Consider the following 26,166-nt stretch of genomic DNA (forward strand, 5'->3'; position numbering starts at 1 on the left):
TATACTACAAAGAAATGTCTTTGGCTACATTTCGATTTTATTTACTTGATTTATTTGTGGTAATAAATAATTCTATTTATAAGAAAATTAAGAAGGACAAAGATGAATTTGGATTTGCAGTAATTTGAATAAAATAAATAAATAGGTAGACTTGATCCTACATACCAGAGTTAATAATTCTATTGAGTAGTCCCCGTCTGCGCACAGTTAGAAAAGCTGAAGGGTTACATGACAGAAGCTGAAGAGCAGTCATACCATCTTCGTCTCTTTCATCAATTATATGTTCGAATAGTTCAACTATTTTCAGAGCTAAACCTGTTTATGCATTTTGTGTATGAAAAAAGCATACGGTCAAGCAAATTAAAACAAACAAATGAAAATTCACATAAATAGAAAGAGGACTAACCGAAGTGCTGAGCAAGGATGGCGATTTGAAGAATAGTGGTCTTGTCCGTCCTCTGAATAAATGGTTGCTGTTTGGCTTCTTCATCTCCCGAGATTTTCTCTGCCAAAAAGTCGAAGATCTCAGTCTTGCCATAGCGGGCTGCCCGGAAGAGTGCAGTCTCTCCAATATTGTTGGCCACGCTCAACAACTCCGGGGCTTTCTCTAACATCTTGGTGGCAACCTCGACTGAGTTTTCCTGGTCGAGAGTAGCCGCCTCGTGAAGGATAGTGTTGCCGATGTCGTTTTTGCAGGTCATTTTGTAGAGATGGTGGTGAGGCAAGGCATCGAGAAGTCTGAGTACCAAGTTGCCTTGTTTGGCGTAAGTGGCCTTGTGGAGCACTGTGTCGTTGTGTACGGTCAGTTTGTGCAATGCATGGTCCTCAATACCTTCGCAGAGTTGTATCACCTGATCCGCCTCTTCCTTCAGCAGAGCTTTGTACAGCTTTCCGTTTAATTCATGATCTTTAGCGGCATCCTTCTCTGCCGCCGTGGAAGCCATGATCAGTGGAAGCGTAGTACTGTAAGAGAGTGAAAGTGCGCTAGCTAGAGAGATTGATACATTGGATCCCAATCGGATGGGAATTTATGCTTAGAAAAAGAGAAATGCTAAAGTTTCAACCATTTTCACAAATGGAATTGCACAAGCTGACGTGGCCACGTTAGTTTGTTTTTTTTATTCTTTCTTTTCTCATTCTTTTACTTCCTTCACCTGCTCGCATTTGCCTTTGCAGAGAGTGAAGGAGAGTGTGAGACGATGAGAGAGAGACTCGAGGGTTCACTTCTTTTACCAAATGTTGCGTTCTGTCAACGGAACTCTCACGTCTCTTCCATATGCTCCACCCCCTTCAAATCAACACCTCTCGCTTTGGATTATTATTATTTTTTTTTTTTTTTTGAGAAAGCTTTCTATTAATCTTTTGAAATTGAGTCAAAGTAGCTTATTTTGTTTTTCTTTTCATTCCCAGTTCAAATCCATCTTTTTTTAATCTGAAAACAAGCCTAACTATCTTCTGAGAACTTCACATGGAGAAAAACCAAGAAATCGCACTGACCCAGGTGAGGATATCAGTTGAGAAGCTCGGGTCTTCCACAGAGGCAAACCGATCTGTACCTTTGTCAAACAACGCACCAGTGTATTTGATTGGGTTAAGTTTTTGTTTCATGGGTTTGTCTTTGCAGGGGCATGGCGACCCGACGCTCATGAGGTTCTTGATTGCAAGGTCGATGGACCCAGACAAAGCAGCAACGATGTTTGTCTAGTGGCTGAAGTGGAGGCCTGCAATGGTGCCCAATGGGTTCATATCTGAATCCGAAATTCCAGATGAACTGGAACCCAGAAATATTTATCTTCAGGGTTTATCAAAGGATGGATAGCCGGTGATGGTTGTCGAAGCAAGCAAGCATTTCCCGTCTAAGGATCCTGTGAGAAAGATCGAGAAGGAAGAAGAAAACAAAAAAATAAGAAAACAAAAGAATGAGAAAAGAACGAATAAAAAAAAAAAAAAAACCAACGTGGCCACGTCAGCTTGCCTTTAATTAAAATGAGTGAAGTAAAAGAGAACGTTGACTTGCGAAGCACGTTTTGGCAAATTTTTTTTTTTAATTAAAATATTAAAAAGAATAAAATTTGCCTAGTGTGCTTAACAGGCTGGTTAAGTGTGTATCACGACCCAATTAAAAATGGCTTTCCAAATTTAAAAAAGTAAATTTTTATCTTTAATTAACAAGTGACACCTAACGGGCAAATGACACCTAACGGGCAAATGACACCCGGTCAAAGTCGTCTGGAAGAAGAAAGCATTCCAAGTAAGAAAGAGAAGGCCACTCCATGTTCACGCATTTTGGTACCCTACATAGATACTGCTCTTTCATGTTCATGCTCTCTCAGCTAGAACTCTTCTTGAGAAAAATATATATTCACTAACTTGAGTGTTGGAGGTATTTCCACGGGGAAAGCCTTCGACCTTACTTTCCTTAATTCCTTTGATGCAGGCATTCGTAGGTTAAAATTAGCCGTGGGATTAACTTCATAAAAAAAATAATAAAATAAAATAAAGACATGGGAGAGTATTGTTGATTGCGCGCCCAAAGTGCTTCAAAAGTATAAACGTGAAACATATTTGCTAAGAGATCGACTACGTACCAATCATTGAGCTGGCTTTTTAGACAGATTAAACCAAATTAATAAAGTTGTCGGATTAACTTCATAAAAAAAATAATAAAATAAAAGAAAGACATGTGAGAGTATTGTTGATTGCCCAAAGTGCTTAATTCAAAAGTATAAACGTGAAACATGCTAAGAGACTATGTACCAATCATTAAGCTGGCTTTTTAGACAGATTAAACCAAATCAATAAAACTTCATAAAAAAAATAATAAAATAAAATAAAGACATGTGAGAGTATTGTTGATTGCCCAAAGTGCTTAATTCAAAAGTATAAACATGAAACATGCTAAGAGATAGACTACGTACCAATCATTAAGCTGGCTTTTTAGACAGATTAAACCAAATCAATAAGGTTGTCTGCAAAATAATTGTAACTTGGCGATGCAGATAAATGACATTTTGGCGTTTCGTATGACTTGTAGAGATTGTTGTGTCCAATGCTTTCCTGTCTTAAAGCAAAATATTGGGCCTATTGGCCATTTGTTATGAGAATATTCTTCTGAACTGGAATACCTTTTTTTTATTTTATATATATATATATATATAAACAAAAAAAAACTTAATTTTGAAATAGTCATCCTTACCAAAAGGGCAATTCCTTAAATTGAAAAGGAAAGGAATTATTTTTCTTAGAGGAATAGATTATGTTTACTAAAAAGAAACTCACAATACTTTTTTTTTTTTTTTTTTTTAAGGAAAAGTCCATATAATTTCCTTCAAATTATCATTCAATTGATAATATTCTCCCCAAAATTTCAATTGCAACAATGCCCCTCCTAAATTACTAGACAATTGACAATGTCCCTCCCAAGGCTAACAAAAAGACAAAAGTGATCCTAAAGTTTTTTCAATACTTGAAGGAAAAAGAAACATTTTTTTTTTAAAAAAAAAAAAAATCACATCCTAAATTTTTATTTTTTATTTTATTTTATTAATGGTATTTTCGTCATTGGGAGATATTATCAATTTTTTATTATTATTATTATTATTTTTTTGGGGGGGGTGGGAGATTGTCAAAGTTTGGGGGAGGTTGCCAATTGGGTAGTAGTGTAAAGGGGTGTCCCAAGGGGCAGCTCAATCGGCAGTGGACCACGCCTCATGAAACAGATGTCACTAGTTCGAATCTCCCCTCCCCCTTCCCTTGTGTGGACATGTTAAAAAAAAAAAAAAAAAAAAAAGTTGTGTAAAGAGGTATATATGACTTTCCAAAAAAAAACACACACAATCATACAACAAATTGGACACATTCTATGAGTGGCCGTCCACCTATAACAAAATCTCGGGGGTATTTAATAATTTTCGTTAAATTCCAGTTAAAGTATTTGTGTTATCACCAAACTAATTAGAAAGAATTGCTTTTTCATTTCATAGTTTTCCATTTTCTAACAAAATAGTTATTCTGCATGCCAAACATGCCCTAAATATTTTTTCATCCAAACATTATTTTTCATAAAAAAATAATAATTTCCTTTTGTAGCACAAAGTAAATTTGAACTTAATCCATGCAGATTTGCCAACTCTTTCTCACTTTTTCTTTTTTCTTTCTACTCAAAAAAGTCAAAACATTAACAGAGAACTTTCTTCATAAAAAACTCAAAACTCATTTCACCTTTATATCATATCAAAACACTTTTTCAACTATAAATTCAAAAAAAAAAAAAAAAAAAAAAAAGCCTCTTAAAAAGGGTTATCAAACACCACATATACATTTAAACCGGCCCGTCGCTAACACAATTAGAGAGCTAAACTTAAGTAATAATAGGATGTCTGATGAATGAAATTTCTAATGACGCAAGATATATACCACAATTTTTTATTTATTAATTTTTATATCTTTATATGATTTCTTCGTAAACTTTTTTGTAACATTATTATCAGTAGTGATGCAGGACAAAGGAAATTTTAAAGAGAATAACAGGAGAAGGAAAGAAAAGAAAGGGATTTAGTAACACAATTCATAGAGAAAGAAAAGAAAGGGATTTAGTAACACAATTCAAAGAGAAAGAGAATTTGATGGACTACTGTCATGCGTAAAAGGATCAGGAGGTGTTGTGTGCTGAGATTTATCCTCTAACATAATGGTTATTTCATGACTATTAATTATGTATGTCGTCACCTCAGTTTATAAATAAACTTGTAATAAAACTTGTAATAACCTAACTAGCTAGCAGCACTCATAAATAATAATAATAATAATAATAATAATAATAATACATGTACAGAACGTGAACATAACATATATGACAATTTTTTATTTCATAATGAGAACTAAAAGTTCACCATTATACTTATCGAAATCCAAAAATAAGAAGAAGAAAAAACAGATCGTCATTAAAGGATGAGTTAATTTATTGCTTCTTGCTAGCAAAGTACTTGTAAGTTGCATGCGCAGAACTCTCACATCAAGTCTCAGTAGATCTTGTCTTTAGAGGTCTTGAAGAAAAGAGGAATGAGATTCGATCAGGAGACGAGTCTTCTAAATTATTTTCTTAGAAATGGAACGCAAACTAGTGATGAATGAAACGCGCAAGGGGAACCGAATAAGTGCAAACAAAGAGACAGGAAACAATAATGCGGCAGTGTAAAACAGAGTGGTAGTCCATTCTTTCTTCTCAAGGTGAATGATGAGCAGAACAGTTGCCGTAAACGAAAGCATTGCCGTTACCACCGAGATGAAGAGAAAGGCGAAACCCCCCATCAGCTTTCGAGGGAGAGATTTGAGGAAATTTTCTTGCTCAAAAGGAGAAGTTAGAATCGATAGGAACATTACGACAGAAATCAAGGAACTCACAATGGAGATGACGTCCATGGTAGTGAAGATTAAGAAGATGTGCTTGGAAAGGAAAATTGGATAACCGTGCTCATCGTTGCCTCCCGGGAGGGTGTAGGCAGCCGCAAAAACCAGGGCCGGCTCAATGTATTTGGGGGCTTTAGGTGAAATTTTGAAATTGGACCTTATTTTTTTTAATATTTAAATATTAATTTTAATAATTTTATTATATTTTTATAATATTATTATTATTTTCATTCTCATTGTTGTTTCATGACTTTTAAGATTAACTTTTAACTAGTTGCCCAAAAAAATTGATGTGGCATATTTATTTTTTTGGGTTAATTAGTCTTATTTTACAATGTGCTTATTATATTGATGTCTTATTTTAGAAGCCTTGTGTATCTTTGAAGAGCTCGTCTGCAGTCTTACCCTAAAGGTTGCGGTGCATGACATACTGGGGGGCATTATCTTTCGCACACGCTGCATGGAAACATTAATGTAAATAATGGCTTCTGAAAAAACGCTATGCCGACTCCAAAAACTTGTTTATCACAATTTATGCGGAATTAATATTATGAAGCAATAAACAATTCAATCACCCAAAATATATAAAGCAATAAAGAGGCAGACACAGATATTTTGGTGACGAAGAGGAAACCTTTTAGAAACCGATCTAAAAGTAAAACCTCTCTGGGGCAGCCAAACCCAGGAAATCACTATCAAAAGATTATCCAGAGATTACAGACACTAGGAACACTTACAACCCTTTGCAAGACCTTGGCTCTGTAAGATCGACAAGCCTACAACTCGTCTCTTGCTCACAATCTTCTTCAACGTGATTCTCCTTTACCGGACCCTTCCGATAGACTTCTCAACCGTAGATTTATCAAAGGAATAACTAAAACTCTAAGAGATTCAATTTAACGCTCACCACATATGATCTCTCTTAGCACAGCCTCCGACGAACTCTCTGGGGGTGAAAAATTCGTACTTCTATCTTCTATAATGATGTATATATACCCCCGACAAAACCCTAGACTTAAACCACTTAAAATCACGTTTTTGGGCCTCAAACTTACGGGGTGTCCGGACATGTTAATGGGCTGTCCGGACACGGCTTTGCGGAGCAAAATTTGAGTTTCTGGAAATGAGGTCCGGACCCGGGGAAGGCATGTCCGGACATGGGTGAAACAGCCTGGAAATGCTGTCCAGTCTTGATCAACAGCCCCGATCGATGGGCGTTTGTGGTCCGATTGAGCTGAAATTTTGCAGGGACGTTCATAACACATGAATCTACATTATGAACGGTGGAGATTGGATTCTGAGCATTCTATATCAGTGTTTGAGCCGTGAACAGTAGCATCTGCATTTTGGAACTGAATTAAGCCAACACAAGAACTAACAAACTCCCCCTTTGGCAATTCAGTGACAAAACCAAAATGCCGAGCCAATCCCATCATCTCCCCATATTTACTCCCCCTTTTTGTCACAGAATGACAAAAGGTCTTCATATTTCCTGAAACAAACCACAAAATACATCAAGGCATATGTGGAACAAGAAGACATAAATAAAACTCATGATAAAAAAATGACGTAGAATGCGTGATTATAAAGAAACATCAGCAAAACTCCCCCTCAATGTATGACTCAATTATAAACAGAAAACTGGAAATGCAAAGCATGTTTCTCCCCCTTAAAAGTTAAATGAACACACATGATAACACATCAATGACTCATGTATAGCACAATGAATATCCAAACATGCTCCGAATATGCAAAATATACATGAGACTAGAAATGGCTAGAAACTCATATTGCTTAACCCAAGCCAAGAAAATGTTCCATTCAACCTATGCTTGTGTGGTGTGTGGGTAAGCCATCCAAAGAGAAAAATTTTCAATTTACAAAATGAGGAGAAAGTTTCACCACCATGAGGTTTTGACAAGTATATCAAATCAAAAGTCAAACCTTATCATACTAGGGCCTAGCCACTCTCATCCTATACAATTCTCTTTGTAAAATATTTTGCACAAGTTTGACACAGTGAAATAAATTCCTTTTGGAATATGATCTTTTGATTTTATTTGTTTCACTATTTTGTTTATTTTTCTCTTTGAGAAAGTGTCCTTAAACTTTTGGTGCTTATCACAAAAGAGAAAGCAGAATTTTTAAGCCCTAGGTTCAACTAGCATATGGTCAATTTGAAAAATATGACTAGTCAAAAACCTCATATGGTTACCTAACAGACCTCACAAAATAAAGTGAAACAAAACCTCAATTTAAGCTTAAATGTGCACAAAAGATAAAGCATAGGCAAAATGTACCACATAAGTTCAGGCTTTAGGTAACCACAAAAACAAGTCCATTGACACAAATTTTCATCTCATGCATATTAAGAACATTCCAAGACGTAAGGAATTAAATCCATAAAAAGCAACATGAGAAATTAATGGACTATCTAGGTGCATAAGACAAAAGAAAGAAAAGGAAACAATCAAAGTAACATATTTTTGTCTTTTTGAAATTTTTCACAAAAGAAATGCACACAAAAAAAACAAATGCAAAACAAAGAAAAATGCAATGCAAAACAAAACAACATGCTTGAATTGAGATTACAACAGGTAAGGCATGAATGTCCTTTAGCATTAAACTTTCATCACATCTTATAGGTCCCACTACAAAATAATGATTTGGTTTAATAATTACTTCTAGGTCTTCACAAGACATTACACATTCCTGAACATTTGATTAGCAAGTAGACAAAAATCTTGGTGGTCCGCACACAACATCTCATCTATAAGCTTTTCAAAGATCATAATATATGAATTTCTTGAAAAATCCTTTATGAATATGCCTTAAAACATGAATCTCAAAACAATCATGTATATACTCTTCATACAGAAAGTGTAACAACAAAAACAATGCAGTGCATAAACAATAAAGCAAAAACAAAAAAAAATGCAATGCAAAAAAAAAACAACATGCTCTAGGATATTACAAAATAAGCAAAACAATCAATCCTAGGCATGTTATTCACTCACCTAACTTTAGGTGAGATCACTACCACTCCCCCTCAATGGGTGAATGGTATCATCCTTCCTAACCCACACTTGAGAAATCTTAGGTCTAGACTTATGACTTTGCTCAAACTTATCTAGCCTAGATAGCACTTCTCTCATCATTATGACCAAACCCTCACTTTCTTTCCTAGAATAGGAATTTTCACTTTTATGCTTATGGGATTTCAAATCAAAACACTTTGGTCGAATATGACCAACCTTTCCACAATGATGACAAGTGGGCACAAACCTTTTAGAAGGTAATTTTCTATGAGGATGCATGACTCTAAGCTTAGGGTAAGATGCATGATGTTTAACATAAATTTTCTTACCTTTCTTACCATGTAGAGTCGGAGCAACTGCCGTTTTTCTTTTCACCACAAAGTCTTTTACTTTTTCTGATTTAACAAATATTATCTCGGAAGTAGAATCATTGTTAGAAGACAAAGCAACATGACAATCAAAACTTAACTCAGATTTATCACAATCAGAATTCTGAGTATGTAACATATTCTCAAGGGAATTGCTAGAGAATTTTTCCAATTGAGTTTCTGACTCTTTTAATTTATTCTCTAACAAATCAACTTTAGAACCTAAAACAGAATTTTCAGATTTTAAAGAATCAATTAAAGCATGTGATTCAGACAATTTAGTAACAATAGATTCATTCACATGCTTAAGATCTTGAAACTCCCCCAAACAATTTGTGTATTGATGTCTCAAAAGAGTGAATTTTTCCAACAAATTGTTGAAGGAGTTTATAAGATCATATTCCCTTGAGAAGTATTCATAGCAAACAGGAGTCAACAGATCTCACTCAAGAATTTAATCCAAACAGAGTGAACCCGCTCTGATACCAATTGAAAAACGTTATGCCGACTCCAAAAACTTGTTTATCACAATTTATGCGGAATTAATATTATGAAGCAATAAACAATTCAATCACCTAAAATATATAAAGCAATAAAGAGGCAGACACAGATATTTTGGTGACGAAGAGGAAACCTTTTAGAAACCGATCTAAAAGTAAAACCTCTCCGGGGCAGCCAAACCCAGGAAATCACTATCAAAAGATTATCCAGAGATTACAGACACTAGGAACACTTATAACCCTTTGCAAGACCTTGGCTCTGTAAGATCGACAAGCCTACAACTCGTCTTCTTGCTCACAATCTTCTTCAACGTGATTCTCCTTTACCGGACCCTTCCGATAGACTTCTCGACCGTAGATTTATCAAAGGAATAACTAAAACTCTAAGAGATTTAATTTAACTCTCACCGCATATGATCTCTCTTAGCACAGCCTCCGACGAACTCTCTGGGGGTAAAAATTCGTGCTTCTCTCTTCTATAATGATGTATATATACCCCCGACAAAACCCTAGACTTAAACCACTTAAAATCACGTTTTTGGGCCTCAAAATTACGGGGTGTCCGGACATGTTAATGGGCTGTCCGGACACGGCTTTGCGGAGCAAAATTTGAGTTTCTGGAAATGAGGTCCGGACCCGAGGAAGGCATGTCCGGACATGGGTGAAACAGCATTCTGGAAATGCTGTCCAGTCTTGATCAACAGCCCCGATCGATGGGCGTTTGTGGTCCGATTGAGCTGAAATTTTGCAGGGACGTTCATAACACATGAATCTACATTATGAACGGTGGAGATTGGATTCTGAGCATTCTATATCAGTGTTTGAGCTCGTGAACAGTAGCCTCTGCATTTTGGAACTGAATTAAGCCAACACAAGAACTAACAACTTCTTTTTCCTTCTACCAGACGCCACAAAGAATAATATTCTATTCTTTTTTTTACACCAAGAAGTTGCACAAACAAATCTTAATTACTTTTGTTATATATATATATATATATATATATATATATATATTCTAATTCAAGTAAAAAAGGCTTAACAAAATAAAATTTAAGACAGATTAAGTACCTAAAGAGGCTTAACGAAATTAAATTGAAGGCAGGTTATAAGTAAGTACCTCAACCCATTTCAACTCATCATGCAATTGGAATGCAGGACCAGCTATGTCGTTTCCTCCATTGTAGTTCCCCATGTCCGCAACATGATGCAATATGGTGTAGCCTCTGACATCAATCCTTGAAGCCAACCTACACTTCATTATTTTTTCCCTTTCCTTTACATGGCGAAAGATTTTTAATTGACGGTATCTAATGGCCACATGCAATATGGTTTCCTCCTCATCCTGACTAACGTGCTCAAATGCCTGAGGATGCGCACCAATTATCGCATCAAATATATCCACTATTCCTTCGCTAACTCCAGTAAGCAATGGGGTACTGTAAATAGTTGTCCCATCTCTCCCACGGCGTCCAGTGTACACTTGTTCAGTGGTGTCGGATTGTTTCCTTTCTATTTTAATATATATAGCAGTACCGTCGTCCAAACTAGTGTCTGCTTTCTCCAAGGATATCGTCCTGTCCTCTGCTGCCATAAAACTGTCTGCCCACGTAGTATCCGATTCCGCTAGTGATTTGGTAAGTTCTAGAGCTCCCGTATGCATTATCTTCATCTTCCAAGTTTTATCGATAGCCGGGCATACTATCCATGTCATATCATGCATATAAATGTGTGTAACAGAGACAACAGTATGAGTACAAAAAGAGACAGAGATAACAGCATCTTGAGAATATATATTGACTGAAATCTAATTGACACCAAAATCTAACGGATCGAGGATGCAAGTTAGAATGAAATGATAGCTTGTATGGACTATATGTGTCACAAATGATAGCTCGAGGGTGCATGAAGTAGATGAGTTATGAATAACAATTAATAAAATTAATCTTGGCATTTGCATGATATAACATGGTAATGTCATCTGGTACTGGAGCATTGCATGTGGCAATGACGAGAACGTCACAGATAAATTAAGGGAGTAAGAAAGGAAATTGCAACACCCTAGTCTTACATCGGGAAGATGTGTACGTAGCAAATATATATAGTTGGTGGATTATAAAGGAGCATAAATCCCACATTAATTGGTTCCTTACTAGGTCTTGGGAATATTAATCACACTCAACCGGCCCATCAGATTTTGGTGATGTAGGATGGCATTTACCCATATTTTCTACGAAAATAGAAATAAGATTAAAGCAATGTCACTTGATCAAAATTTTACATATTTTCAAACAATAGAAGTACAAAAGGAAGGAGTTGTCACGATTTCTGCTAACTGTCAATTATATTTGATTTTCTATTTTAGATTATGATTTTATTTTATTTTATTAGAATTTTATTTGTAGAAAATTTTATTTTATTAGCACTGTATTTCATTTGCTTACTAGGATTAAATTTACTTTAATTATTTATTTTCCTTATTCGGATTAGGTTACTTTTTCTACAAGTATTTCTTTTCTATAAATAAGCTGGTTTGTAATCTAAAACATATATTCATTCAAATTATTATCAAATTCGAGAAGTTTCTCTAAAATATTTTGCGAAGTTTTATATTTCTTAAGCTTGTGGCTTATTTTATCTTTTGGTCAAAAAACACGAGCACTTCTAATTGGGCTTACATAGTGTCCCACTAAGTCACTTGGGCTGCCCACAGAGCTACCAATTTAGGGTTGCAATACCAAGAACCCCAGCATTGGCATACCCTGGGAAGACAACAAGAAGATTCATTGGGTCATTCATGGGATAAATACATCTCGGGAGGGCATAGGTTAGCACATCAAGATTGGATCATGGGATAAGACTTCATCCCAAGACCAAGATTCACCTACTGCATGCAAGTCCCAAAATAAGCATTCTCTGGGATAGTCAGACAATCACTTCATCACGAAAGGTGTAAGGAATATTTATCTCATGAATCTAGGAATGGACAAACACTCAATGAGTCACTCTCGGAATAGACACATCCCAGGAGGACATAACAAGTGGCATATCCAAATTGAGCCCAGAGATTGGACATATCCCGGGACCAAGATTCCGTTGTCACATCCTAGACCCGGGAAAGGCATGTCCCGGGACAGCCAGATAGTTGTCCCAACATGAAAGGTACTAGGGATCTTTATCCCTTAATCCAAGGAAGGGTGTAGCAGGGTCTCAATCCATGAATTTTCGGGGACTATGTCTTATTCCATGAAACTTGAATTAGATCTCTACTCCAAGTTGAATTATAGTAGGAATTACAATCCAAGTCCAATTAGGACTTCTTGAAGAATCCAGTCAACAGTCCTAGCTGAATTGAGATAGGACTCTGGGGTTCAAGTCAAACTCCCAACACTCCTAATTAATCAAGTGGAAGTAGGAGACCTAGTTCAGGTCTAACTCCACTTATCGATCTTTCTATAAATAGGCCCCTACACCCGCGATCGTGGGAACATGAAGAACACATTGAAGAATGTAATCGAAGATTAGCAACATTGAATAACGTGCTACACCAACCCGAAAAACTGTTCTAACACTAGGGAAGACTAGACTTTATAAGCGATTATAGAAAATTTCAATTGCAATTGAATTAGTAATTTTGAAGTAATAACCCAAATGTAAGTTTTTTCTAAGTGGTTACATCATTCGCCCTTCATTGTTACCCATGTATGCTGAATCCTAAGCCGCCATAGCAACCTTGGACTTGAGCTCGAATCTCTTCCAAAGGAAATCTCTCTTAGAATATGCTCTACCTGCCTGGTAATCCTTTAGGAAGAATAAAAAGAGGAGACCAATACAATCAACTTGCATATACATATAGAAGGCCAAGTTTATTAACTGAAGTCTACCTGCATAAGTGAGATCTTTGCTCGTCTTTGCTATCTAGAACCAATTTTCTTTGTCAATTGCAACGTACTCCCTCCTAAGTCTTATCTTATTTTATTTTTATTATTTATGTAGACTTTCTCCTTTTTTATTTTATTTTTATCATGTATCTTATCTTTAGTTATTAGTACCTTTAACATTTATCTTTTTGCAAAACTCCCTTTCCTTGATTTGAACCAAAAAAAATTACAAAAGACAAAATTGGTATCAATTCCGTTGCTGCTGGGCGACAAGAACTGCATATGCTTATAATTTTGAGGATATACGTGAAGGCAAATAAGGTTATTGGGTTTTGTTGGAGCTAGAAAACTAAGAATAGATGAAGTGACATAACAAATAAAATTAAGAAAGTCATGAGCTCGCACCTTTAGCTACGTAGCTCCATATAGCGCAGCATATTCTTGAAATTGCTGCAGTTTTGTGTAAATTACATGGTTAGAAGCATATTTCTATCAGTATATATACAAATGAGAAATATAAGCGTAGGTGTTGAGGGGAGGCTATAAATAATAAATCGATTTGATTAACACTTATCTTAAAAATTTAAGCTAACTAATAAGAAATTGTTGGTTTTAATCATTTAATTAACATTCTTCCCCACGTATGGATTCAAACTCTTCCTTTATAAATATGACCCAACACATTGAATATATAATTGAAATGAGAGACTAAAAGTGGAGAGAATGTTTGAATTTAAAATTTTTGTTATGATACAAAAAACACTTTCTTTTTTTTTTTTTAGTTCAAACGTGACACTTTTTTCATGTGTATATGTGCATGAGAGAGACAGAGAGAGAGAGACCAAAGTGTTGGCCTAAGACAGCTATATGGAGAATGGACATGGCGTCATTTCTGTAGAAGTGAACACTTAGATTGTCAACTATTTTAGCAAAAAATTTGAGCATTTTTGTTTGACCAAGGGCGGCAGCCCTATAGAGTGGGGTTTCCCCTAGTTGGTTCCGATCCTCGAGTATCTCTCGCAGCCGGATCTCCGGATTGTTTCCATAGGCCTCCCGAAGTTTACTTATCAAGAGCTCTGCTGCTTCAACCTTGTCGGTTGTGGCCACCTCGTGAAAAACACTGTTACCGTGACTGTTCTTCTTAGACAAGGCTTCCGATATTTCGGAGGTTCCTTTTAGGAGACCAAGTAAATATTGAAGCAGTTCCGTTATTTCACTATATACTGCAATATGAAATGCAGTGTCCCTGTCGATCGTCAGATAATCAAGGAGGCGCTCCGGATATTTTTTGTAGAACCTCGCCATGGCCACCCATTTTCCGTCCAAGGCCGCCTGATAAGGCTCCTTCAGCTCATGTCGAATGGGTAGCGACCTGGCCCCCTCTTCCAGTCTCACAATCTCCAACTCCCTCCCCATCTCTCTGATCTCTCTGTCTCTCACTCTCACAGTTGCGTGGATTGGTTGTGTCTCACACTGTCATTGTGACATTAATGCTGTGTTTTATAGAGAGAGTAGAAACGCATCTACTTGTTTAATTTTTTTAATATACTTTGCTTAATCAACTAACATACTACAAGTATAAAATAAAGGCAAAATTAGATGCTCTAGCTTTTAAGTTGAAAGTGCATGATTCAAACCTTTATTCTATGATTTTTGTAAGGGAAGGCTGCTATATATCTGTCAAGAGAGAGTAGAAACACGCGCATCTTCTCATACTTAATTTTTTAATATACTTTGCTTAATCAACTACTATACTACAAGTATAAAATAAAGGCTAAATTAGATGCTCTAGCTTTTGCAAATTCGAAAGTGCATGATTCAAACGTACGTTCATCCTAGGATTTTTCTAAGGAAAGACTGTTATAAATCTTATTTTCTCTCTCAAGCACAGCTATCAGGTAATCGTACGGTCTCGTGCGTTTTTTTTTTTTTTTTAATGAAAGATAGTAAAAGGAGAGTTTCACATAAAAAAGTGTGTTGACGTGGGGTGACTTTCATCATCAACTCATGTGGGCCGTACTCTTTACTTCTCAACTTGGGTTTGGTATTTTGTTTTTACTTTTAGAGACAGACAAGACTCTTCGTTTGTTACGGATGGAGGAGCAGCGTCAAAGAGTGAAGCACAACATGGGATCTATATTGTGTAGATTATTTTCCAAATTACTCTTTACCTCTCAAGTAATTGGGTTTGGCATATATTTGTCGGGAAAAATATAAAAAAATGGTCATGTACCAACGGTTTTTAAATAGTTTTATGAAGTTTAAAATGTGTTAAAGTGGTACATCAAATTATCACAAGTGTATCAAAAATGTTATTTTTTTATTATATTTTTATAATATACTTATTCTTAATTTAGATAGCTGAGTTTGGCCACTACCCAACTATGGGTCAGGTCGTGACCCACGCAGGTCACGGCCGCGACCCAGCGTGGGTTAGGAGACCCACGTGGGTCGCGGCCACAACCTAGCTAGCTTGGGTCGTGACCCGCGTAGGTCAAAAGACCCACGTTGGTTTGGCAAAGATCCACTTGGGTCATCAGGTGACCCACCTACCTAGCATCTATCAAAAAAAAAAAAAATTTAATAGCTTTTTTATTTGAATTTTTTTTTTTAAAAAAAAAAACAAATTAGGGTATAAAGGTAATTTTATTACTTTTAATATTTAAAATCCAACGGATGGGAAGTCGTTCAATTGAATCTAATTGAAAGTTGTGGGGATTAAATTGAGAATTTTTAAAATTTGCGAAATCTCTCAAAATATAGAATAGTTTAGGCATCTAAGTGAAGTTTTCCAATAAAAAAAAAAAAAAAAAACGAAAAAAAAAAAGTAGCACGGCATAGTGAAGCAGGCAGAGCATGGGTCTTTATCTTTTCTTGGTCTTTTGAGGCTTGCATCACCGACTCACCCCCTCTGGCTAGGACCCTTGAATTTTTTTTTTTTCTTCCCTATTTTTGTTTATTTAATTATTGGCATTTAATTTTGAAATTCTCCCAAAAAAACATGAGGCAATTTGAAAATTTTAAACCAAAAAACGCAAGTGTGGGCATAAATGAGTCCTTTTCCGTCGAATTAGACAAAAATGGCTAACAGAATAGTTACATCGCAAATTTTTGATACTTTGTTAGGATAAATTTTTAATTTTTAAACATTGAATGCCAAATTGAAAATGTGATGAAACTTTGAGATGGTAAAGTGTATTTTTCCCTTTAATCAATATTAATTTGTTGACTCAATACTGGCTTGAAAAACTATATAGTGCACCTAAAAAAGAAAATAGCAACATCAAAAAATTTGAATGTGAGTAAATCCTGACCATTCATTTGAAATTGAGAGAATCCTTGTCTAATTTTCAAAGATAAGCACTTTTACAACTTGTTTTCTTTTTGAATTTAAGAATTTCAATTTTAGGATTTTATAAAGGGAATTTTTAGATTGATAGTAAAAGAGATTTCCAAAGGTAAGCACGTTTATTACATAATGGATTTTTTTTTCGTACAGTTATTACATAAGAGATTTGGCACCAATGCTAGCTAGGTCCTTAATTTTATCCTCTCAAAGCTATTACATAATAATTGTGGATTTATTATTACTGCAGATTTTCAGATGCAAACGAGGTAAAATATTGAAGACTATTCTAAAACTGATGATCGATCAAATTGCCATTATATTGTCACAAGCGTACATGATTCGGCACCAAACTTAAACGCACAAACATGATAACAAAGAACTGGAAAATTAGAGGTTACTTTATTGGGTAAAAGCCCAAGTCATCTAATTAGAAGTATCCCATAATACTTTCTTGGATGGGTGAGTTAGCTCCAAGGAGAGGGGAGTTGAGAACCAGTGCACTTGGTTGGAATCTCAATGGGGCCTGGGCTTCTGAGACCGAAGACACTTGTGTAGAACGTACTTCTTAATCAATTTCAGAGTGAGCTTCCAAGTAGTCATGGACGCGAGATACAAAGGGAACTGTGAGATTGCAAAAATGGAGACCGGAAGGAATGCAGCAGTATATATGAGCCACCGCCTCTTCAAATGAATGATGAGCACAATTGTTGCAGCAAAAGCAAGCATTGTCACCGCCACTGAGAAGAAGAGGAAGGTGAAGCCGAATTGAAGTTTCAGTGGAAGAGAGTGACGGAAATCTTGGAGGTCAAATGGTGAGGTGAGGATAGAAAGGAACATGACTACTGAAGTTAATGAGCTTGCAAGGGAGAGAACGTCCATGACAGTGAAAACCACGAAGAAAGGGTCACACACGAGGACAGGAACCCCAGTCTCCTGGTTAGAACCTCCCGGCACGGTGTAAGCCGCAGCAAATGCCACAGTGGCAATAAGAACCGACACAGTAGAGCAAGACTCGGAGGTCCGCATCAGCCATTCTTGTGCCTCCTTGAGAAGTTTTATGTGTTTTCTCAAACAGCTCGTCGGCGGTCTCCCCGTTTCCGTTTCCATTGTTGCGGTCCATTTGATCAGGATGGGGTATTATATTCTGCTTTTTCAGCCAATCTTGTACCTTCTTCAAAAATTCTTCATGGGTTTTCTCAAAGTGCTCGTCGGCGCTCTCCCCCTTTCCCTGGCGCCTGCGGTGCATTTGATAATGATCGGGTATAAGCTTCCGCACACGCTGCATATATAATCAAAAGGTTGTAGTTATGAACAATAATCCACTAGCAATATCTAAGTGGGCTTTTTGAAGTGATTTTTTAAGTGTAACATAGTTACAAGTTCGGGGCAAGAAGTTTCTCTGACATACCCCTATTTAAAAAGGATGGGATTGGACAAATTGTTGGAGATGTCTGCTCTAAAATGATAGCTATTGATTGTTTGCGTTAAGAATGTTATGTTATGGTTATTTACTTCCTTAGGTATTATTAGTCTATTAAGTTTTCCTTTCCTTAGTCTACTAGGTTTACCTTTTCTTATTCTATTAGGTTACTTACCTCTCTATAAATAGAGGCCTCTGTATTCATTATTAAATTAGACTCAATATATATATAATTATAATTGAAGAGATGTAGTCCTATATGCTTCCGCTCTCTCTCTCTTCTCTCTCTTTTTTCCACTTCGAATATATTATCCAATATATTTAACATGGTATCGGAGTTATTTTTCTGTAGCCTTTAATAATTGTCTTTTATGATGTTTTCTTTTTGACAAATTTCAGTCTAGTCGCCCTACATCACGCGCCGCTCAAAATTTCTGCTGTACATAGGGCTGTTAAGTGAGTGAAGCGTCTCGCGAGCAAGCTCGGGCTCGGCTCGTACTCGACTCGAATATTAAATGAAGCACTTCATGAATACAAATCCTAACTTGAATATTAAACAAAGCAAGCTCGGCTCGACTTGGCTAGGCTCGTGAACAAGCTCGTATAAGCTCGTGTGTGTGTGTGTGTCTATATATATATATATATATATATATATATATATAAACTAAGTAATACATAATTAATTATAAATCTCCTAATTATTAAAATCTTAAAATTGCATTTATATTTAAGCGTTAGAGAATGAAAAATTATAAATCCTTTGTGATCAAAGAGAGAGAGAGAGCAATCATTAAAAAGACCTCGATTCAATTAGAGCAGACCCAAACGAAAGGAAGAAGAATCAAGCAGAAACTATTGAAGGAGATTGCAAAAGGCATAAACTATTGAAGAATCATACAGACCAAAACACTATTACTACCTGTTTGATGAGCGAGAGTTAGAGAGTGGGAAATGAGAGTTCAGGTGGAAGGTGCACTGTGACTAGTGAGGGGGATTGAGAGAGACGTTGAAAAAATAGTTTTTTGTAGGGGGCGTTGTCCCAATGCAGTCTAAATGCAACCTGTTAACTTGTCCCACATTGTTAAGAAAACATTAATCTCCAAGTTTGCTTATTTATAAAAGGATGCATATCCTTTCTCTTTGAAACCAAATGCCTTGTTGTATTGACTCAGGCTCCATACTCGACTAGCCAGGTTAAGCAAATACTCATATGCAAACTAACTTCTTAAACCGTTTAAGAGTACTTGAAGTTAAATTTTTTAAAAAAAAACAAAAACATTAAATATAAGAGCCAGCTCGCGAGCTGGCTCGGCTCGACTTATTATTAGCTAGAGTTCGATTTTTTTGGCTCGTCATTGAGCTCGAGTAAAATTTAAACGAGCCAAGCCTGAACAAGGAAAGCTCGCTCAAGCTCGGCTCGTTTACACCCCTAGTTGTACATAGTGTCAAAATCACCGCCAAGTACAGATCCAAAGAGATCTAAAGCGTCCAGGCTTCCGAGCGCTCACACGCGCCACCAGAAGGTCTGTCCGTCAGTAAACGTGCGTCCTAAGGGTTCCTCAGCACGCCGGCAAGACTCGCCTAAGAATTTGTTTGTTTCTTTATGGGCCTCTACAAAGCTCTGATCACAACAACGGTATCGCCAATCAACAGATTAGAGCCAGAAGAGTCCAGATTTGTCGAGATCTCCGCCAAAGAAATTTTGACGCGGCTACACACGCCGCTGCAATGCCTCCACGCACCACCAGGTCAGGTGGATCAGTCTGGTTTCCGCACCGCTCCATAGATACGGCGCCGACGGTCACATCACCACCAAGAACGCAATCATGCCACCATGGATGCGCCGCCACGCGCCAGTGGAATCCACCGCGCGTGGGATTAATGCGCCACAACGCCACTGTTGTTGAGGTGCGTGCACCACATGCGCTAGGCACTGCTTCATTGTATGCCCTAGTGACACGTTAGCCCTAGCGCCATGTCATCACACCTGCCACGTCATTAGCTCATGCCACATCAGCACATCAGTCATGTCAGCTTACTGCCACATCAGCACATCGGCCACGTCAACGGATCTACCACATCAGCACCTTGACATGGTTGACTTTTCCTTTGTTGACCATTGACTTTGACCATTGAAAAAAAGTTGATCAAGTGTTTTCTACTCAATTTTTCGTCCTGATTTTGAATTTGTGGTCTATTTTTGCTTTTGACATCTCTATATGGTAGAAAACAAGATTCTTTTCCAAATTCAGGCGTTTGTTTTATGCAGTTCAAGTTGGTTCATGCTTGTTTAATTCGGTTCCATAGCCTTTGTTTTGGCGCAGTTCAATCCGGTTCATTTTTCTTGCGATAGGCACTCTCAGGTCAGACCAATCTTTCCTTAGGTCCATGGATTTTCAGCCAAAGAAGCCCCTTTCAACCGGCCCACTTATGCCTCTTCAAATACCGCCATCACTGGTCACTGCAGCCTCTCCTAGGGCATTGATCCATTACTAGTGAGAATTTTTTGGGTCAGATCTTTCAACAGTCCAAGGGTTTCAGGCATGATTAGCCTCTTCAAACGGCCATTTTTCTCCCTACTTAGCTTAGCCGACCAGGCGAGACGGTTTGCTAGTTAGAATTTTTGGGACAAACTTTAGCTCAGCCGATCAGGCAAGATGGTCCAAGGGTTACGGGCGAAACAAGCCCCTTTTTAACCGGCCCTGCTTTTCTTAGCCGATGAGGCTAGCTTCTTCATTACTTGTATATGGTTTTCAAGTTAAATTACAACCAAGTGAACCAAGCTCCAGCTTAAATACATAGCTCAATTCAGGCAGAATCTATCGGTCTCTAGCAACTTTTATAGCGTTACTCCGGCAACTCTTTCGGCACAAGCAGCTTTTTCGGCAGATTCATTTTTCTTTTCATTTTCTTTTACCCAAACTCAAGTTTACACATTGAGTTTGAGGGGGGATGTTAAGAATATTATGTTATGGTTATTTACTTGTTATTTACTTCCTTAGGTATTATTAGTCTACTAAGTTTTTCTTTCCTTAGTCTACTAGGTTTACCTTTTCTTATTCTATTAGGTTACTTGCCTCTCTATAAATAGAGGCCTCTGTATTCATTATTAAATTAGACTCAATATATATATAATTATAATTGAAGAGATGTAGTCCTATATGCTTCCGCTTTCTCTCTCTTCTCTCTCTTTCTTCCGCTTCGAATATATTATCTAATATATTTAACAGTTTGTATGTGTATATATATATATCAACAAGAGATGTAGGTAGGGGCTTAATTACCTCCAACCAACGCAACTCCTCTTGCAATTGGAAAGCAGGACCAGACTGGGTACGACCTCCAGCGTAGCCCTGCATGTGTCCAACAAGGTGCAAGAGAGTGTGCCCGTCACTATCAATACGTCGAGCTAACATGTGCATTGGTATGTCCATCTTCTTTACGTGGCGATAGATCTCCAATCGACGATGCTTAATGGCCACATGTAATATGTTCTGGCCCTCACAACTTTCATGTTCAACGGCCTGGGGATACACTCTAAGTATCTCCTTCACAATCTCTACTATTCCTGTGCTTGTTGCTAACAGCAACGGGGTAAGAGTCGGTGGAATTTTGTTCCCCTGAGGAGTGCCTTCATTTCCTCCGGTTGGACAAGAAGAGCCTGTTCCCTCTGTGGTCTCAGGGGGTACTGTTGTTTCTCCTGGCCGACTGCCATGGCCTCCTTCAACTCCTCCCTGTTCATCACTAAGAAGCCCTAGTGATGAGGTCTGACCCTGGTCCTCATTGACACCACTTTCCGTCCAGGATAAATCTTCTTTTACTTCAACTTCTCTCTCTACATCAATAATCGAGATCTTACCCGGGTCCTCACCGCCACCACTTTCCGTCCAGGATAAATCTTTTTGTATCAGAAAACTGGCGAGTTTGAAAGCCGATTCGTGTTTTCTCTTTTCTTTACATATTCTTTCCGTCATCAGCCATCCTGTTCAAGTTCAAGACGTGAGACACAAAGATAAGCGATTGAGGAACTATGAATTTTCTGTTACAAGTATTTGATTATGTTAAATATATTGAAGATGCATGAGATGAGAGAAAGGAGAGAGACGAAAGAGAGATCGGAAACACGTAAGACCTATTATATTCTCTTCTATTATAAACCATGTTACATATCTCTTTATTTATAAAGAGAGGTCGGATGAGTAGTAGATAAAAAACCTTAGAATACATAAGGTAATAAAGTAGAATAAAATCAAATATTTTAACATATTAAATTATTAAATTTATCATTTTTTATCCACTAGCGTAAGAAAAATTTGTGATTTAACATTTTCTCAACCACTTTAACGTACTCTAGCTTTGTGTTACTGTATGTACGTGTACCTGAAATAAGTATACGTACTACCACGAAGAAGCACTGCATACAAACGTCGTAGTTTGGAGGCAGCTTGGGGCCTTGATCAGATTCACGAGTGTCTCCTCGGTTGCTATATTCTTCCTTTTTAGTGTCCTCATCAGCACTAGGAACGCCTGGATAACAGCAATTAACGACACCATCAAGTTGCCAGGAATTAATTGAGCTTGGTTTACACAAGTAGGAGAAACTAGAATATATATAACATTCATCTTAAAGGTGCAACGAAGACTATATATTTAGATGGGTGAAATGTCACCAAATTTACTGAAAAAATCTCACTCTTGTATTTGTTTAAGTTTAGACTAATTCATGCATGCAAAGTGCCAACCTTCTAATTAATCTAACAATTGCCTCACCAAATGATAAAAATAGGAGAAACTTCATAAAGGCCCCCTAAACTTCTATAAGTTTTGAGAAGATTTTCTAAAATTTAAAAACTCTTAATTTTACCCCTGAAATTTCTAATTTGATGCAATCTTCCCCTCCATTAGGGTTTTGGCATTAATGGATGAAATGACTTTTATACCTCTGAAACTTTTTATAAAATTCTAAATTTACCTTTAGTTTCACATTAATTTTTTTTTTTTTTAAAAAAAAAATAATAATCAAGGGTATTTTGGTATTTTTCATAGCCTCTATTAGAACTTAACATCAAATCCTAACGGAAATGGTAGATTAATGCATCAAATTAGACTCTCGATAGGTGAAATTGAAAGTTTTTAAACTTTTAAGAGGTCTTTTCGAAACGTGTGAAAGTTCAATGAGCCTTTATAAAGTTAACTCACAAAAATAAGATATAATTATAAAGAAGTAATAGACAATTTTTTACCATTGTAAAAACAGTATACTTAATGATTTTAGAGTCTTAATTTGAATGAGGCTTTCGACATACATATATTATATTAGAAACTTAAGCCATATATTAGATTATAAACCAATTATACACATATCAATCTTTCCCTCTTTCCACTATTTATTCATGTGAGACTCAGCACTCACATAATGAAATCTAACATTTTTTACCTTGATAAATGTTAAACTACTTTTTATCCTAAAAGTTTAAGTCGATAAGAATTGATAAATTTAATCATTTAATTTATCTTATAACAATTTCCTTCACATGTGGGCTTAAATTAAACTTATCGTTAATAGGTGGAGTCCAACACGTAAAATATTTAATGAAATGAGAAGTGAATTGTGGAGTGAGTATTCAAACTCAAGATCTTTAGTTCTGATATACTAATTAGTTAAATCATCATATATCTTAAAAGCTTAAGATGATAAAAATATTTAAATTTAATCATTTAATTTATAAACAAGTGTATTAGAGTTGAAGGAATTGGATCATACAATAATAAATGAATCTCTTGAGAGGGCCATAGTTCCTGCCACTCTTAAACGCTGATGGAATGTCTGAGAGGAGCTGAAGTGCTGTCATCCCATTTCTATCTTTAGTTGACGCTAAGCTTAAGTGTTCATACCTCCTAGCTATTTCCAGTGCAAGATCTGTGTTTGCATGCAGTTCAAACAGGAAAGTAGTTGGTTAAGAAAAAGAAAAAACTAACAAAAAAATAAAAAAATAAGAAAAAGAGCATACACAAAGACTGTTAAAATTCTAATTAAGTGATTAAATGATTATGTACTTGGATACTTCACTAATAAGCTTTTAAATTATAAGTCGCGATTAAACATATATAGTATCAAAGTTATGGGTTTGAAAATAGCTCTATACTATGATCTCTTAATTTAATTAGTTAAATATTTTACAAGTTGGGTCATACGTAAAGAATATAGTGTTAGCTAAGAATAACGGTTAAATAATTAAATCCAGCCTTCTAAAAGGCTAGAACATATAGCATTGATTCAAGGCATTTGGGTGGCAAAAAAGAATACTCACCAAAGAACTCAGCGAGAACTGCCGTGTGGAGAATAGTTGTTTCATCGTCCCTTTGCAAATGGGGCCGAACAGCAATAGCATTCGGGAATCTTCTGTCCATTTCATCAGCCAAGAACATGAACATTTTAGTATGGCCAAAGTGGGCTGCTCTGAACAGAGGTGTTTCCCCACGAGAAGTAGTTTTAAGCAGCAAGTCTGGAGCTAATCTTAAAATTTCCTTTGCAAGGCTCGTCATGTTGCTTCCTGCAACCTCATGGAGAATGGTGTGCCCATGATCACTTTTTTGGGCCAGTAGATCACCTGGGTCACTGTATTTCTTCAGGATTTCTCTCGCGAGGCTCTCGCGTTCCATGAAGATTGCCACGTGGAGGATGCTATTGTTGCGCGGCGTTAAGGGGTGAGGAAGGGGCTTTGGAAGATTTTCATATTGGGCTATTACATCTTCCGTTGTCCCCGTCAGAATGCTTTCGTAAAGATCCTTCAATTTGACAAGATCTTTTTCCATGAGAGATAGACAAAGAAAGACACAGAGAGACTCAGAGACCGATAAATGGAGATCTCCACGGCCCACTTGATGGTAATATATATATATATATATAGAGAGAGAGAGAGAGAGAGAGAGAAGCAAGTAGTGTATAATTCACTTCTCTCTCTCTCTCTCTCTCATCAAGCAAAGAATTGCTTTTTCCTTTCTCAAAATCACATGCTTTCTCCATTTTAACACAACAGAGTACTGTTAATTTCTTCCTCTTTTTTAAAATCTTCTTTTGCTTTGTACGTTGAACCTTTTTCTGCGAGTGGACGTTTAATTGGTTCATTAACGTCCAGTACTAGTGTTTTATAAATTATTTTTGTTAAATTATATAGGGGAAAATGCAGTTTACTCCTTGAAGTTTTAGGAGTTTTTTAATTTTAACTCCAAAATTTAAAAATTGGCAATCTATCCCCCGAAATTTCAAAAATTGACAATTTAAACCTTCCGTTTAATTTTTCCGTCAAAATGGACGGAAATCTATGAAATTACATCATTACCCCAGGCTTTTTTAAAAAAAATTCCATCCAATTTAACGAAAAAATTAAACGGAAGGTTTAAATTGCCAATTTTTGAAACTTCAGGGGAATAGATTGCCAATTTTTGAACTTTTGGGTTAAAATTGAAAAACCCCTAAAACTTCGGGGGGGTAAACTGCATTTTTTCTAATTATATATTATCCTTTTTCATGAGCATATATATTATAATTTAACTAGTGTTTTGTTAAATTATATAATATTATCCTTTTTCATGAACATATATATTATAAATGATTTTTGTTAAATTACTAATTATCCTTCTCCGACGTTGTTGTTTTTTGGGGATTTTACTCTATTTTTTATCTTGTATTTTCATTCTGTAATGTTGTTGTGTTTATATTCTGAAACGTTGTTTTGTTGCTTTCTGATTAACCTGATTCGGTTCGGCTTCAGTCTCTTCGTAAGTGAAGTGGATCTTTTTTTCTTTTCTTTTTGGTTTCTTTTTTGAAACTTTTTTTCCACTATTACTATGCATCTAAATCTCCATGGCTTTTTCGAAAGTCTGTTTAGATGCTTGTTTGGGGTATTCGTACTCCCGATGGTAATATCCATTAGATTGTGCCGATGCAAGGATTTTTTCGGACTGCATTCACAAATGACTTCCATCTTCACTTGCTTTGAGGAGTTTGTAGTCTATTTAGATTGGGTTAATCTGTCTAAGTTTGTTAGCTTTATGTGTTTGTCTTGTAACATTTTTTTGCTTTATGTGTCTGTTTTGTAATCTACTTCTGCTTTAATAGATATTAGTTGTTACCCAAAAAAAAAAAATGGATAAGAGTGATAAATTTAAACCCTTAATCAACATCAAACTTTTTTTTTCTA

The 26,166-nt window shown here is 36.4% G+C and overlaps 2 protein-coding genes across 2 annotated transcripts; both read right to left on the minus strand.

Moving 5' to 3' along the window:
* Window positions 1-157: 157 nt before the first annotated feature.
* On the minus strand, window positions 158-1,884 carry LOC132170159 (uncharacterized). The gene is made up of 2 exons (XM_059581053.1): window positions 407-1,884; window positions 158-315 (listed from the first exon to the last, which is right to left on the minus strand). Exons 1-2 carry the CDS (start codon window positions 942-944, stop codon window positions 158-160), a joined length of 696 nt encoding a protein of 231 aa, XP_059437036.1. The 5' UTR covers window positions 945-1,884.
* Window positions 1,885-16,841: 14,957 nt separating this feature from the next.
* LOC132171366 (uncharacterized) lies at window positions 16,842-24,797 on the minus strand. The gene is made up of 5 exons (XM_059582664.1): window positions 24,274-24,797; window positions 23,727-23,882; window positions 22,343-22,489; window positions 21,247-21,944; window positions 16,842-17,821 (listed from the first exon to the last, which is right to left on the minus strand). Exons 1-5 carry the CDS (start codon window positions 24,776-24,778, stop codon window positions 17,480-17,482), a joined length of 1,848 nt encoding a protein of 615 aa, XP_059438647.1. The 5' UTR covers window positions 24,779-24,797; the 3' UTR covers window positions 16,842-17,479.
* Window positions 24,798-26,166: the final 1,369 nt, after the last annotated feature.

This window comes from Corylus avellana, chromosome ca2, assembly GCF_901000735.1.
Source record: "Corylus avellana chromosome ca2, CavTom2PMs-1.0".
NCBI classification, from domain to species: Eukaryota; Viridiplantae; Streptophyta; class Magnoliopsida; order Fagales; family Betulaceae; genus Corylus; species Corylus avellana.